This window comes from Lepisma saccharinum, chromosome 23 (genome assembly GCF_977018435.1).
Source record: "Lepisma saccharinum chromosome 23, izLepSacc3.1, whole genome shotgun sequence".
Taxonomy (NCBI): domain Eukaryota; kingdom Metazoa; phylum Arthropoda; class Insecta; order Zygentoma; family Lepismatidae; genus Lepisma; species Lepisma saccharinum.
The window spans coordinates 22,805,393-22,821,955 of record NC_139251.1 but is presented as its reverse complement, the minus strand read 5'-3'; the positions used below and the strand labels follow the sequence as shown (position 1 = coordinate 22,821,955).

Genomic DNA, 16,563 nt, shown 5'->3' with positions numbered 1-16,563 from the left:
AGAGAACGTGAGTGTTACTCGAGACTACTTGAAATTGAGATTTTTTAGTTACTGCTAAGCCTCGATATTTAAAACAAGTGCTAAACTTGAAAATTTGTTGTGTGATAAAACAGACCGTTAATATTCTGAAAAAGAGAACCAATCAGCAGATGTATTTTAAGATGTTCCGTATTCATGTGTCACTCTCCTAGTTTTATACATAGATAGATATTTACCAGTGACCCACTCGACGAATGCTCGCACCTTAAGAGTAATTTTCAGATGGGGAAGAAAGAAAACCTGGTCCAAATTGTAATGTCAAGACGTGCGCAGATTGTAGCTGTTGTTATCAGAAACAAACAATTATTTACCTAAACATCACTCATATGGCACTTAGAATAGAGCTGTAAAATATGTATTTTGGATAATTAGCTGGTTGAATTATTCTTCTTATATTATACTTATTATACTTCTGCTTTGGAGGTGCAATTTGAGCGAAACAGTTGAATCTGGACTGCAATCTAATATTAATAGCAATACAACCATTACAGTATAGAGAAATGAAAGGGGCAAATATGTCATCTCCATTCACATTATACTATGCAGGTAATGTCTGGGGTAACTTATCTTATGAATTACTTTTAAGTAAATTCGACGTTACATTCCATGGAATGTTTGTTTTCTTGTTATGAACTATCTGAATAAAAGCTTCCTCTTGTCTGTTTGCTTTCGCGGGAGCTGCTTTAGACTGCCAAGGTCAAGTATTTTCCGTGTTCGAGTAAGGTAAGCACCAGTGTCGTAGACACGTGAACCTGTCAATCCAGCTGTTTCTTGTCTGCGACCGAGAAGCAAAAACAATTCATTTTGCTTTGGTATAAGTTAACAAACTGCAAGGGTCGCAAGTTCGAATCCTGTCAGGATCAGAATTTTTTTGTTCTCTTTATTTACGCGGTAAACAGTGAAGTGTAGCAAGATTCGAAAGTAGATTTTGATATTTCTGTTTATTTTGACCGTCGATGTATAATATGTAATTTCGAAAACTGCCAACGTATAATTCAATAGCAAACATTCAGATGTAGAAACATATGGTGCTAACGGGAAACCTTCATATATTTCTCAGCTTTTAGAGGTTACATAGAGAAGGAAAAATTATACATTTATTTCAAATCTCTCTTGGTTTTTACAGGGGCAAGTGGCAAAGTGATTTTTTTCAATATGTGTCAAACGTATGTTGATACGTCACTGAACTGAACAACTATGTGCCTGCCACCTGCACCTGCTATCGAACCCAGAACCACTCTATTACAAGAGGACTAATTCACAACACAACAGACGAAAGTCGCTCTCTTATGTCACGAAATTTATCAATTTCTAATTTAGCTCACGGTTAAGCTGGAGAACTATAAAATTAACTCTTCAAACAAAAAAAAAATTAAATTAATCTAATCATTTTCCAACAACATAAAAATCAAATAATCCACATTTCTAGATAAAAAAAGAGAGAGGCAAACTTTCCATCATGTTTATAAATTTTATAGTCGCCGAAAATAGTGCTTTCTTTTTAAACAAACGCTACTAGAAAGCAAATATGGTCGATAATTTTAGTTAAAAGTAGTTTTTTTTTAATTCTTAGTAATATAACTTGCAACCGGATCAAATGATATTCCTTGACTTTACAAAATTACAGATTTAGAAGAGAGGGTTAATCCAAACACTTACTCGTGCACTATGAAATAATTCAAACAGCTAATGATCCAAAAGACATATTTTACAGCTCTATTCTAAGTGCCATATGAGTGATGTTTAGGTAAATAATTGTAGTTACTGATTAATTCTGTTTGTTTCTGATAACAACAGCTACAATCTGTGCACGTCTTGACATTACAATTTGGACCAGGTTTTCTTTCTTTCCCATCTGAAAATTACTCTTAAGGTGCGAGCATTCATCGAGTGGGTCACTGGTAAATATCTATCTATGTATAAAACTAGGAGAGTGACACATGAATACGGAACATCTTAAAATACATCTGCTGATGTTCCTCACAACTTATTCAATTTCATTGGTTCTCTTTTTCAGAATATTAACGGTCTGTTTTATCACACAACAAATTTTCAAGTTTAGCACTTGTTTTAAATATCGACGCTTAGCAGTAATTAAAAAATCTCAATTTCAAGTAGTCTCGAGTAACACTCACGTTCTCTGAACGAGTAATAGTTTCAATACATATTTTCTTATTGGCACGCAAACAATAACAAAGTTTCAGGCTGCAATTGATGTGACGAAAATAAAATACATTATGTAGCACCCATTTGGTAAGAAAAAATATTTTGGAGACATGGAGACTCGAACCTAGGATTTCAGTTTACAAAGCTGGCCTTTAACTGACATGGCCACAAGCCACGGTGAAGAAACCAAGAATTCGAGTAATTTATCCTTAAGATTGCATCTTTTCCTGTCCAGCTAGAAATGTTGATGTCGCTTCTCGCTAATTACATTAATTTGAAAGCAATACGCTTCATCAGATAGGGTTCATATGCTGTACACATTGCTGACAAAATACAAGTGAAGCTTGTGCATGAAAATTAATAACAACTTTGGGAAATCATGCTTTTGTGGAAGCTTAGTGTTTGCAACCCAAAATGATAACCGTTCTCTAGTTTCCGTCAATATAGCAGATTCTGCTATGTGACGACGAATCTCATTAACCAACAGCACATTTTTTTTTATTTCAAACTATTTATTTCAAAATGAAGAGTCATTATTCTGGAATCTACGGAGACATTCATTCATTCGGTAAGAATTTATGAGAGTCACAATTCTATTTTTGTGCTCCATTACGAAACCAACATGCACGTGTAAAACAAGTAAAGCCAGGCAATTTTTATTTTACAAAAATTCCATTTACTGTTAAAGTTAAATCAGAGGACAACCATTGACTTATTTTTAATATCCTGGATGACTGATGTGGGGGGGAGGGGTTACCTTCTCTCATGTGCCCCCTGGCTGTGACATAAACTCTTCTTCCTTTAGGATTTCTATTATTTTTCACATCGCATATTCAGTGCCAACTTTGCGATTCTGTTTGCCAAAGTGTATGGGGAAGGTGTTTATTTGTTCTTCAAGCCTTCTCCTGGACTATTATAACACTATTTCCGAAAGATTTTTTCTTGCATCATTTTCAGGAATTGCAACAGCACTATTTCTGAGTCGCTTGTTCTTATTACGTTTCTTTCCTTTTCGTTATTTAGTATTGCTTTTCTTCCATTTTTGGCTAATCGCGACGATGAAGAGAGACTCAAAAAGAACACCAATGCTCAGGCCAAATTCAAACCCGGGGCCCTCGCATTCTAACAAATTGTGATAACTACTTCCATCACGAACGTAAAAAATGTGTTTCTTTTTAAAATAAATTTCAGGAATATTTCACATTTACATTACTTTGATTGTAGACATGGAAATTTTAGTGAATTAATATTTACGCTGCAATCTTTCCTTTAGGCCTTTTCTTTGAGTCTGAGAGACATAAAATTCCCTGTATATGGTTAAATTGATTAATAGTAAGCAACACTGCTGCTTTCCGAACACTTACTTTGGCTGGACTTCCGGCCACAAAGCTGGACTTCAACTCAAACGAGTGTGCCACTTTTTGTGAACAGAAGTGTACAACAGATATAGAGGTCACGCTCTAACTCCCCCACCCAACACATTAATATTTGCTACAAATCAGACGAGTTACAGACCTACATTATGTTGCCATGCTGATTGAACCACCAGTGGTATCTTTGGGGTGCCCCAGCTTCATGATACTTCAGTACAGGGACCATACATATGGTATAAAAAATGCCAAGATGCCACCTGCCTAGGGTTGGCTGGCATCCTGTTTTTTAAAAAATTAATTCACTGTCCCCACAAATGCTTTCAGGATGTCCCTTTTTTTTTAGTTTTTTTTTCCTTGGTAGTTTCCAATCTCTTTTTTATCTCCATACGATTCCAAGTTCAGGGAACTAGAGCACTATTGTTAACTTAAAACTACATTCTTCCAGCTCTTTAACACAATAATCAAGTGTTTAACTGTGGATGTTTCGACATCCTAGGAGCAAAAGGATGGGAAAGTGGGGCACTGCCCATGTAGGGTGATAGGCCATTGTGCAACTGGTTACTTCCATGGATGTGATATTAACACTTGCCCAGGATTGACTACTTCAGGTTGCTTACCAAAGTAACAAATTGAAAACTACTGACTTTTTTTTTCTTAACTTTTATTTATATGACCCCTACTTGGGTAAAATTGGAAATTAACAAGAGGATTGGACTTGCTTTATCTATCAATGCATTTATCATACTAGTGAGGCTCTGGCATCTGGACTCGCAGCCAGTATAATTTTATGTGGGACTCGCATTTTTGTCCCTATATATTAGTGATTGTTCCTTCATCCCCCTCACCTTACCACCATTCATCCTGATCTTTACAAACTGGCAGAAAAGTGAAGCAAACTAAATCAATCAATCAGTTATTGCAATAGCAAAAATTCTTGATCACAAGTATATTTCACTTCTTGACCTACATGTTGATTTCGTTTTTACTTTCTTCACTTGCAGACACCCTGAAGAAGAAAAACTAATACAAGAATAACATATTTTTTGTCTGAGATATGTCCTTTATTTTTCACTTACAGAATATGGCAAGTGCAAACCTGTCACTTCCCTGACTTTCCAGCACTAATGCCCCAATATTGTTCAAAATCGGTCATTTTCTCCCATCGTAACCACCATATTGATTGCCATTTCAGAAACTCCAGTGAAAAAATAATTTGATCCTTCCTCTACTATACCATAAGCATCAAAATACTAAACCAATCAAATATAACTACCCTAATCTATTAAAAAATGCACGAATAATAACACAAGAACTTATGAGATTAATTACAAAGCTAAGAGTACCAAAACTGACTCCCATAACCACTCATGCAGATGTACAGAGTGGCACCGAGCCGACTAACACATTTCAAATTTGAATACTAAGCCGGCGTGGTGTGGTTGTCGGGAGGGGGAACGGTAGACGAGAGGATGCCATTTTATGTAGTCAGTTGCAATGGAGCATTGGAAAATGCAACAAGGTGTTATCTGTGTTACTAGAACTCTGATTCTTAGGTTCTAAAAAGTGTGCTTTTATGTTCCAAAAACCATACAACAGGTTCTAAAAAGTCTTAAATTAAGCTAAACAGGTTCTAAAAAGTCTTAAATTAAGCTAAACAGGTTCTAAAAAGTCTTAAATTAAGATAAACAGGTTCTAAAAAGTCTTAAATTAAGCTAAAAAATCTTGAAGTAGGTACCAAAAAAAATTAAAATGGTTCAAAATTTATAAAAAAAACTGATACGGTACAATCGTTAAAAACAAAATTTCAACAATTTAATTGGTATAAATAACAACCAAATATTAATTTTCTAACCTAATTTTCATTTGCATACATCATTTTCAAAAGTATCCACAAAATATTGTAATACTACACTAGTGCTGTTAGCAAAAGTTCCTTGTTGTTACGAAGAATGAATTAAGTGTGAATAATTTGCTACACATAATAATCTACTTCATGTTATCCAGAGTCCTTTTTTTCTGTAAGAATCATCTTATATGCTGAAAATTATCTTTCAACAGAAACATAGTCAGTGGTGCAAATTTGAATGCTGAAACGTTACTTCGCAAGGTGTGTATGCCACAAAACATCGAACTGATGCGAAAGCGAACAAAACCACACGGATCTAAAGTATGCACTTTGGACTGTGCAGGTTAACAGTAGTGACAGGCATTTTGCTTTCTTTAGAGCTTTGAAAAAATCATCACGGACTTAGAAGGAGGGAAATCGACAGACAGTATGTTTCGAACAAGCTAGTCATTGAATTTTTTCGTCACCAAACAGAGTAAATACCTCTGCATAATATAAAAATCCTATAAAAAAATAATAATAATAAGACCTAAAATAATTGATTCAGGTGCATATGCCTAACAAGCAAAATAGGTTATTTTAGGCACTATAAGAGTTTGTTAGTTGTTTAGTTTTTCAATGAAACGCAGGCGCAACTTGTTATTTCTTATTTACCTGCAAAGGAAAAAATAGGCTAAAAACCTAAAAATCTAAGATCTAGTTATTTCGAAACGAAGTCTGTGACAGGAGTGCAGAGTGTCTTTAGATGACAGTTCAATGTTGGTTGACATAGACACGTACCATCTTGGAATGCCACATTGGCTTGGGTGAAGAAATTTGGAAAACTTATCATGACTATTAAAAACTAAAACAAGCCACTGTTGACGAAGTTGCAGCTATTGATGAGAACATACGGAGGCGTGAGTATGGCAACTTCCAGATACGCTTGCAAAAGCACTGACGTAAACTGAGGACATCTGCTGCTGTAATATTCAAAATATAAGCTTGTAATCTGCAAGTAATAAATGGCATACTTGGATGTATTTGTGGATGGTTTCGCTATTTCCCCTCTTCTTTCCATCTATTATCTATGACCATTTGAAATGTGTCAGTTGGCTCTGTGCCACCCTGTATAATGATAATACCAATTACACAATCAAAACTGGAGTCAAACAATGCCTGCCTGAATTAAACACTTTGAAAAATCCTTCAGCATACAGACATCAATCTAGTATAGGAGCACAATTAAAAAGCATGATAAGCTTACCTTGAATTGGTCTTGTAATCATAAACTGGTACTTTACTCTTTTTGCCATCTAAAATATCCTTTAATGTCTTCATCATCAGCTCATCATTAAATGCATCTGTAATGAATAATACAGGACTATAAAATTGCCAAATGGATCATCACAACAGTAACCATTGAAATTTAAGCAAAAAACCAAGGCTCAACTAGTCTCTGGTATACTGTGCCATTTCCCTACCAACTGAGTTTAAGAAGCCAGTTTTGGTTTGTCCAATATTTCACTCCTGCTGCATGAAATTTCAAAGCAATCAAGCCTTGAGAGCTCACAGCAGCTGCCCTGGTTGAGCCAGCATTTGTTCACTTAAGTTCATATGTAATACAGCTTTTTTTGTTTGTTTGTTTGTTTGTTTTTGTGTGTGTGTGTGTGTGTGTGGTGTGTGGTGTGTGGTGTGTGTGTGTGTGGTGTGTGTGTGTGTGTGTGTGTGCATCAAACGAAAAGGTAACAGTAATCAAACCTGCAAAAAAAATACTTTGATGGCAATGGCGGCTGCTCCTTGAGGTGGCAAAGTTGGACAGCCAGATATTCCTGAACTTGTATAGATAGATAATTATTAAACTTACTTTGTAAAGAATAATAGCTGGATAATGTAATCATAAACGAAATTTATTCCCAAGCATTATCTGCAGTTGTGTGCCTTGGCACAGGATGGAAACCCCCGTCTTTCGGTGTGATGGTGTACTCTGCTTCAAGAGGCCTCCCTATGCTTTTACGTGATGCCTTAGACAGCATGGCCACAGTGTAGGACATGAATTTACCTTATGCTGTAGCAAAACCTACTTTTGTTTGTTGCAGGAGTGACAAATATGCAAAACAATCAATAAAAAGTTTTATTGTATAACAATTACTGTCATTATTATAATGTGATTATATATTTTACTAGGGGTTATTTAGCTAGATAAAAAGTAAAAAAAAAGGTAAAGTGCTCCCCTGTGCATAGCACCACACCATGAAGGCGTATAGGGGGTGTGGGGGTAATAAATCAACATTCTCTATTTTACATATCTCAATCAATGTTACATAAAAATACTTATTAAAGGATATTGTGATTGAAAGTTCTGTACTTCTGGCATAACTCGTATCATAGATTAAGACACATCAATGTTATGGAATATATGATGTAGAAATGTTACATGTATGTTCCTTTTGATTTGATTTATTTTACTTCGCTTCTTGTGCCACTTTTGGCTAATTTGCAAAGATGGGGATGAGTGATGATATGATGAAATTGATGAATAGACATAACAAACGTCAATGCCCAAGCTACGATTCAAACCGGGGACCCCTGGCATCGCAGCGCGATGTGCTAACCACTCTGCCATGGGGGCCCAGCATGTTCCTTTTGAGTTACATATTTGTAACATGATACATGTGTAAGTATATATTTTATCATATTTTACTATGTAAGTAGAGATGCGTATTTTGTTTAATAGATTATCAGAAATAAAAATATACAACACTGATACATACATTCAAAGTGAAAAGCATTTAATATTAATTGTAAGTTCGCTCTAAGCATAGCTAGGATAATTGAGACTTGGGCTATAGTTCAACACTGGATACACTTGCCCCTGCTTTCAATTGCGAGTTATTCAAGCAGATAAAGTTTATTACACATTGTAGAAAATAAATGAAGAGCTCGGAGGTCAAACATGGTGACATTTTGATCATTGAGTATCTTAAGCGAAAAGGTTATAAGAAGCTATGCTCTAGATAAATTGCTTTTACTTTGTAACTTAATTATGACCAAAATATCACATACCATGTTTCCCCTCCCCCTCCAGGCCCTACAAATAATGAAAAATAAAATAAATAAAAAATTCTTGCCTAATATTCCCAAAAAGGGGACCATTTGGGTGGAAAAAATCAAATCTCTTCTTTCTCAAATTAGCACAAAAAAATTAATAATTCCAGGTTCTATAACATTTTTGTAATGAAGTTCCATGACTTTTACCCTCCAACTTCATTTCCAGGTCAGCAGAAGACCTCACCGTGCTATCAAAGAGGCTTGTGACATTTTTCCTCCGTGCATTAATCACAAGCTTAAATTCAATTAAAAATTTATATCGGCACGTAAAAAAATCTCACAGATTTCCTCATCCTTCGGTATGCTATTGCATCACTCTACTGTTTAAGATATGGTTGCCGCAATTGCCACTGGAGGACCTTGCTATACTTTGCCAGTTTGCGTGATTCTGCTCTGACAGCTCTGCAAGACACGGTACGCGTTGCCTCGCGAAATATCTTTGCTTCCACTACTCGCGACCTTGAACCTTGCATCTATATCTTTCTCTCGAACCATGAAATGAATAAGTTGCTTTCCCAAGAGATTACTTTTACTTCGAGAAACCGCATGAAGTACATTAGGCGGTGTTAAGGAAGCAGCATGTTTCAACTTTCTGGTTTTGAAGATAGAGCTGATTTACGCGAGAAGTTATTTGACGGTGGAAAGTGACTGAACGGAAATTATACTTGACAGTGTGTTTGACTCGGTCCCATTCAATTTGGTCCATCCCAAGTCGTGAGGAAGCTACAAGGAATGTAAGGTAATGTTCTGCCTAAGAGAGAAGGAAGGGAATGACAGAAACCAATACGGATCTTGTATTAAGAAGAAACTGCGTTCGTCCAATGGTATGCCTTTTACTGGTGACGATACAATACTTATAAAAGCTGTTAAGATGTCAGAGGATACACGTGGTTTCGATTGAAATACAAAAGTTTTAATCACATGGTTTCATCAGGAGTAAATCAGAATCGTCACAGGCAGTGAAGTTCCAATTTGACGACACGGAAAGTAAGGGTTCATTTCCTGGTTGCTGCATTATCGAGGCCGAGTAGAAGATTGCCATTTTTACAACGAGGAGGAGACCCATTTTGGATCTTGGACAATGATTGTACATGCATTTTGAAGGATGTCGAGATTGTGGTTACTTTACGAGACACTGAGGTTTTCCGTATTGTAAAGGTACGTACTTTGATTCTTATTCAGTGAAGTGAATTTTGAATTGTGAACTTACGATTGCACATTGTTCCCCAAGAATTACCAGCGTGCTGTGAACCAAATGCACATTCGTTATCTAGCACGTCACATCTTAAAAAAAAGCATCTTGTTCCACGCGTTAATATTGCATACTCGCGATTGATGAAAAGTGACGAAATGCGACATTTATCTAGTACCCTCTAGTTTTTTTAAAGCTGGCATTTGCGAGTGATTGTGACAATTGATGCATGACCACGTTGGCAAAAATGTATGTAATGAATCAATATGCATCCGAATTAAATTCATGACCTGAGTGTACCACTGTGGAAATACAGCGTAACTTTAACATAACTTGTAAGAGCACCAGTTAATCTTAAATTTGGGATTGCTTCATGGCCATAATAATTATGAATAGTTTAATGACAGAAACGTAGAACGTATGGTCTGCATAAATTATTAATATTAGTTGAAAAGTAGGACGATCATAAAGCTTGTCTAGTCAAAGATGTTGAGAATAGATCATAAAAGATTTGAATTGTACTTAGTTGAATAATGTTGAATGATCTGTTATGACGAGATGCTGGAACATCTATTAATATTGTTGTGCTTATGATTATTGTATTTGTTTGTTGATATAGCAGCCACTCTTCGTTGCGCCGGTTGTTATAATAAAATTTGGCATTGAGTCACAACTTAAAACATTTGAGTACATATTTATCCTGATAAAATCGGAATATTAGTGCATAAGTAAAGTATTAGTAGTGCTTGACAACATTATTGCAGTTGAGATTGTGCACATTTTGAGATATAAGAAGACAGTATTTGATAGCATTGTTGCCCTTCGAGATTCGTTTGTTGATTCTCTTGTGCAAGGTTCTCTTTACGAGACTGAGGTGGCATGAACAACACGCCAATAGTCTTAGTACATTTGTAATTACCAGGATTAGGGTTACGAAACATAGTAGATCCAAAATGGCGGAGCGATTTTACAATACCGGGAATTTCTCCATTTTGTTTGAAATTCGGCATACTCACTAAATTAGGGGTCCTAATCACGAATCTGAAGTTAAAATTTGGCGCTCACGTGTCAAACTTGCAAAATAAGAGGGTCAGTCATCGCAACCGACAATGCACAATTGCTCATTATTTATCACAAGATTTTCCGTTTCGAATACTTAAAGAACGAAATATACATATTCCTGATATTACTACGACCCTAAAATTTAACTATGTTTCCTAACCTAACCACGTGCCAATGGTTCCTGGGGCTAGCCATAATTCAGGAACATCTATACGTGAGCACCAAATTTTAAGTGCAGATTCGTGATTAGGAGACCCAAATTAGTAAGTATCCGAAATTTCAAACAAATTGGAGAAATTCCCTGTATTGTTAAATTATACCGATCATTCACACATGAAATAAACTGCCCATATTAATTTTTTGTAACAATGCTTTTTTTTTTATTTTTTAACATCGATTTTCTGCTACTTTTGGTTCATAGCAACAATGTGGATGTGTGATAATTATATGAAAATAATGAAGGGACACTCGCAAAGAACACTCATAACCAAGACTCAAACTTAGGAACTTTGGAGGAGCAACCTAAGGTCAAGCACTTAAGGAGAGTGGCCACCAAACCCTTTGAAATTAGCAATGCAGTTACCTGGATGATCAAAGTTGTAGAGACCTTTGTCTGCTTTGGACTTGTCAGCTGGTGAAAGTTCTCTGTAGAAACTATCCTGACTTATGCAGACGACCTGCCTGTCCGGGTGCTCCTTCTCTACTTGACCCAGTTTCTCCATGATCTTTTTGCAAACTGTGGACTGAAAGAGAAAGCAATGCACTTGCACATAATGCCACCAACGTCATGCAAGAAACATACAAATTAAAAATTAGATTTAATCACAACACATGCCCTATCATGTCTTCCAAACATTCAGACAGATCTTCTTCAAGGATAGAAAGAAAGTTGTGAGAAGGGTTAAAACATGATTAAGTATGAATAAATTCTATCAGGCTATCGATTCTGAGGGTACCTGAAAATGAGTATGACGTTAGCTCTCAAAAGCTTGGAAACTGTTCCAGAATTTACCTAGTCGATAACACGAGAGAATTTATTCTAATTTGTTACCAGGAAAGATTCAAGTATTTAAAAGGACTAAAAAGCACAAAACATTGATGTCCTGCCCTGATATCAAGCCAAGGCAGCAGCTTAAAAAGGCTGATTGTCGAAGTGACATGATCAGGACAAAGTTTTTGTACTTTCTAAACTATTTAACCATGTTTAACCCTTCCATTCCTAAAGAAAGATTGAGGGCATCCAAAAATTCACAGGACATTAACAGGGTCATGTTCTGATTTTTCTCATGTGCTGACATTTGTCATGAAATCCCAACTTTTTGAAGAAACTTAGTTGTCAGAATTGGCATCATTACAGCATGCTTGTAAATTGGGACCACATAACAAAATTACTGTATGAGAAAAATATTCTTACTTGTTACTGTTAATGTTTGATTTCAAGAGGTCCACTGAAAATGTCACTACAAGTTCTCGCAGTGCCAGCCTGTAGTTCCCAAGATTCAATGGACAACACTGTGTGCCATGTTGACAAATTCCATGTACAGCTTTACTGTTGCATAAAAATCTGTATTGGTTTTGCAATTGACAATGATGATTTTAAAAACAGATGCAGGAAACTTCAAAACAAGACCAATATCGTATTTGTGGGACTACCCAATAGTAATAAAAAGTCGTTTCGCAAAATTGATAAGAATGGTCTTTTTGCCAATTTAAAAAGTCTGAAAATTAAGAATTGTGTTTAAAACCTTTCTCACTGCACCACATTAAAATTTCATCACAATTGGACTACCCGTTTTTTATTCATACAATTTCAAAGAGTGATTGTTTGAAAGTTTTATTTTCAAAAATGTCACTTTTTCTGTTCTCACAATGGTCAAAAATAGAAGGAATATTCACAAAAAAATGTGATTAGCATTGCTACGCCCCATAGGTGCACAACATAGTTTAGTATACCACGACTACTCATACTTTCAGGGTAATGGGTTACTCCATCTGTCCCACAATTATAGTCCGGTATGCCAAAATGGTGGTACAGAAATGACAGACGAAGAGGCAGATGGAAAGCACAATTTGTACTGATCCTTGAGTAGTAAAGTTGTATGACTCATTCCCTTGTTTCATATTCTTTTTCTCTATACACCAATGTCACAGTTTGAATATAGGGCAATTATTATGAGACAACAAACAAAGGTGTACGGGACAATAATTATGGGACAGAGGGAGAATTTTTTTAAGAAAGCCAACCAGAAAGCATAATAGCCAAATGATATGAGAAAATGCGAATCTATATTCTGAAAATCTTCACAGTTTTACAGAGATTATTTGTTCGAGGAAATAAAAGGAAGGAGGGCCACAAGGGCTAAACAAAAAGTGAAAGAGGAGAGAGGAAACACCCACCGGACGCAGAAAAACTTCAAAATTTTGTGACGGTATGTCACATCTTCAGGAGTAGAGAAGTGACCTGCAGTGTTGCCAGGTCCCGAAAAGAAGTGTTGACAGTGCCACAAAAAATAGGTAGTTCTCTCGCCAGGCTTGTCGAAAACTGTGAGTGGTGGTGGTGGGGGGGGAGGTGAGGATAGGGGAGTTACTGGGTGGGCTTGTTCAGGCCTGGGGGTGTGGTTGCATTCATGGTATATATGTAGGCCCTCTCCCATCTTCTACGCGATCGTCCACTCCTTGCCCCAATCCACCAACACCTCAATACGTAATCAGTTACAGCAGTGAAGTAACCAGCAGAAGTAGAGTTCTGGAGCTATATTACTCCAAAAATGTCCTCTTTGATGTGACCATCATTTGCATCCACGTATCGAACATACACATTTGCATGCTCGACTGATGATCTATCTGTGGATCCATCAATCAGAAGGCTGATGCATGTACTTTTTTTTATTTTCTCCACTAGATCTAACTTTTCAGTTTCAGCTATGAAATGAATAAATTCTGGTATTGAAGGAAGGGACTGGACTGAACATTTTGCTACCCTTGGGGGGGAGGGGGAAGAGAAAAAAGCAGTTGAATGAACCAGGGAATAATGTTTAAGTGTGGAGAGTGGGTAGTCGGACACTTAGCAACTCTGAACTAGCCTTTCTTTGTCTGTGTGTTGTGGTTTTGCTTCCGATGGGGGACACGGAGGTCTGATTAGATGGTATCGGCGTTGAGTGGACATAGGGTTTTTAATCGGTTCGCTTCCCAAAACCATGTACGAACGTTGGATTGAGATGTTCGGGCATGTTTGACACACATTTGAAACAACAAAATTTTAGTCGCCAGCCCCAAACTTTTGGTCGCCAATGGCGCCCTTTTTTTTTGCACCCTGACAATTATATTCATTTGGAATGGAAGAAATTTGGCTTCTTCCTTGACCCTGACCCCCTCCTTCTTTCTTCTAGATAAATCTCATTTGGATTTCTTCTTCCTTCTACTAATATGAATTTCTTCTGTGGGACAAGAATAAGCTGCTTCTTCTTTCCTCTCGATAAATCTTATTTGGATTTCTTCTTTCCCACATGGAAGAACATGGATCATCTATATTTCTCCTATTTACATCGATCATATACATATTTCTTCTATTTTTACAGAATAGATCATCTATTTTATTTCTTCTATCTTTGAAGAATAGATCGTCTATTTTCTCATTTTTCTATTTGCCCTCCTTTCACATGCATCGAGAACTGAACCAAAGCTCCAATGGATTCAAGGGCGACAAATATGGATATAGTGCCACCTCCTATGCCAAACCGAAAAGAGACAGCCCAAGATCGCTAAAGAAAAGTGCTACCTGTGGCCCAGTTCATCTAAAGGAACTAGCGCAAACCATAGTGCTTTGTCCTCGCCAGAGGTGATCAAAAACCAATTCGATCAAAAGATAGAATTGAGACACAGTTTTGAACTAGCATCTCAACTTCTTAACTTTGCTGTACGTTTAACATACGGGTATATCCTTAACTATCGTGATTTCTATTTACATTTCTGTTTCTTATACTTTATATACATTTTTATAATCAATATTAATTTATTTCCCATTTGTTTTAATCAATATCATACTATTCCGTCAACCAACATTCTTTCCACCTTTTCTTAATGCTGGGTCATTCCATGCCAAACCATCCAATGGTGGTTGCATGACCATTTTAGAAAAAAATCATTTAAGTTCATTTTGTAGCTAATGAAGTATACTTCCTATGATATTCAGGTATGTTTTGCTTGAAATTGCATCGTAAGTACGAAAATTATGGTGGAAAATGGAGTAACAATAGTTAAAAAATTGCATTTTTAAGCACGAGTTTTTTAATGTAGGGGTTTAGTCTAAGGCTTGATTTTTTTTTTCATGTGTAGACCTACCTGCAGGGTGTCTGTAAATAAAATATCAGTGCTCTAAGCAAATGCACTAAAATGCACCCCTTTTTTACAGCATGGGCTCAAACATGGCCGTTCATTGAATTTTGACAGTTTTCGGGGGTTAAATATCTCAGATGGGTCCCCTTTAAAAATTCTGAAATTTGGAACATAAGAAGCCCTTCATGAACCTAACTCACAGTACAAATCTCAACTTTTAGATTCAACTCGTTTTCGTCAATATGAGGTAACTTATGTCACCTAATTTCTGACGTTGCAAAGTAAGGTTAAACTACATTCCACATTTAGAATAATGAAGTCTTCTCTTTTTCTTTTTTAACTGGTCTTGGGTACCTAATAAATCAAACCTTTTGCAATGAAATTTCGCAGATTTTAATTGTCATACCTTGTAATTTCAATTTATGGTAAGTCAAGTATTAAAACCTTATGTTACTATATTTTCTGAGCCTTTATTTAACCCAAATTTAAAAAAAGAAAAGACTTCATTATTCTAAGTATGGAATGTAGTTTAACCTTACTTTGCAACATCAGAAATTAGGTGACATAAGTTACCTCATATTGACGAAAACGAGTTGAATCTAAAAGTTCAGATTTTTACTGTGAGTTAGGTTCATGAAGGGCTTCTTATGTTCCAAATTTCAGAATTTTTAAAGGGGACCCATCCGAGATATTTAATCCCGAAAACTGTCAAAATTCAATGAACGGCCAAGGTAAGTCCATGCTGTAAAAAAGGGGTGCATTTCTAAGCACTGATATTTTATTTACAGACACCCTGAAGGTAGGTCTACACATGAAAAAAAATCAAGCCTTAGACGAAACCCCTTCATTAAAAAACTAGGGCTTAAAAATGCAATTTTTTAACTATTGTTACCCCATTTTCCACCATAATGTTCGAACTTATGATGCAATTTCAAGCAAAACATACCTGAATATCATAGGAAGTATACTTCATTAGCTACAAAATGAATTTTGTGTCAGGTCTCTAGCTTTAACGGTTTTTGAGATATTCAGGTTTCTGTATACTGCTACATGAGCAAAAAAGCCATGCGCCAAGTTGGAAAAATGGCTGCCCCAGGAGAACTAGACAATATTTTTTTTTGAACATTGGTTTTGATACTAGAAACATGTACAAACATATGTACTAAAAATGAAATTTTTCCAAAATGGTCACGCAACCATTTTTTAAAAAATTGGTTGATTTGACATGGAATGACCCTGCTGCCATCTGTTGTTGTGTTCTCTAACCAGTTCCTTCCGTATTAACAATTTTGCGTGGCTGACTAGGCACATGACAGCATAGATTAATTTCATATACTGATAAATTGACACAAACGCATACGGGCATTCTCCGAAAGCGTACTGATAATGTCGTGGGTGTCGGGTTTTATAGCTGGTGAAGGTGCTTAGTGGTACAGATCCCACTTTAAATTGAAGATCAG

General features: G+C 36.2%; 1 protein-coding gene across 3 annotated transcripts in view; it reads right to left on the bottom strand.

Moving 5' to 3' along the window:
- Positions 1-16,563, bottom strand: part of Uck (Uridine-cytidine kinase) — a 69,004-nt gene that overhangs the window by 48,255 nt on the left and 4,186 nt on the right. For all 3 annotated transcript variants that reach the window (XM_083144349.1, XM_083144350.1, XM_083144351.1), the window contains exons 2-3: positions 11,352-11,511; positions 6,671-6,767 (exon numbers count right to left, since the gene is read on the bottom strand). In XM_083144349.1, the coding sequence (XP_083000475.1) occupies positions 6,671-6,767; positions 11,352-11,511 (257 nt within the window). The remainder of the gene's footprint in view (positions 1-6,670; positions 6,768-11,351; positions 11,512-16,563) is intronic.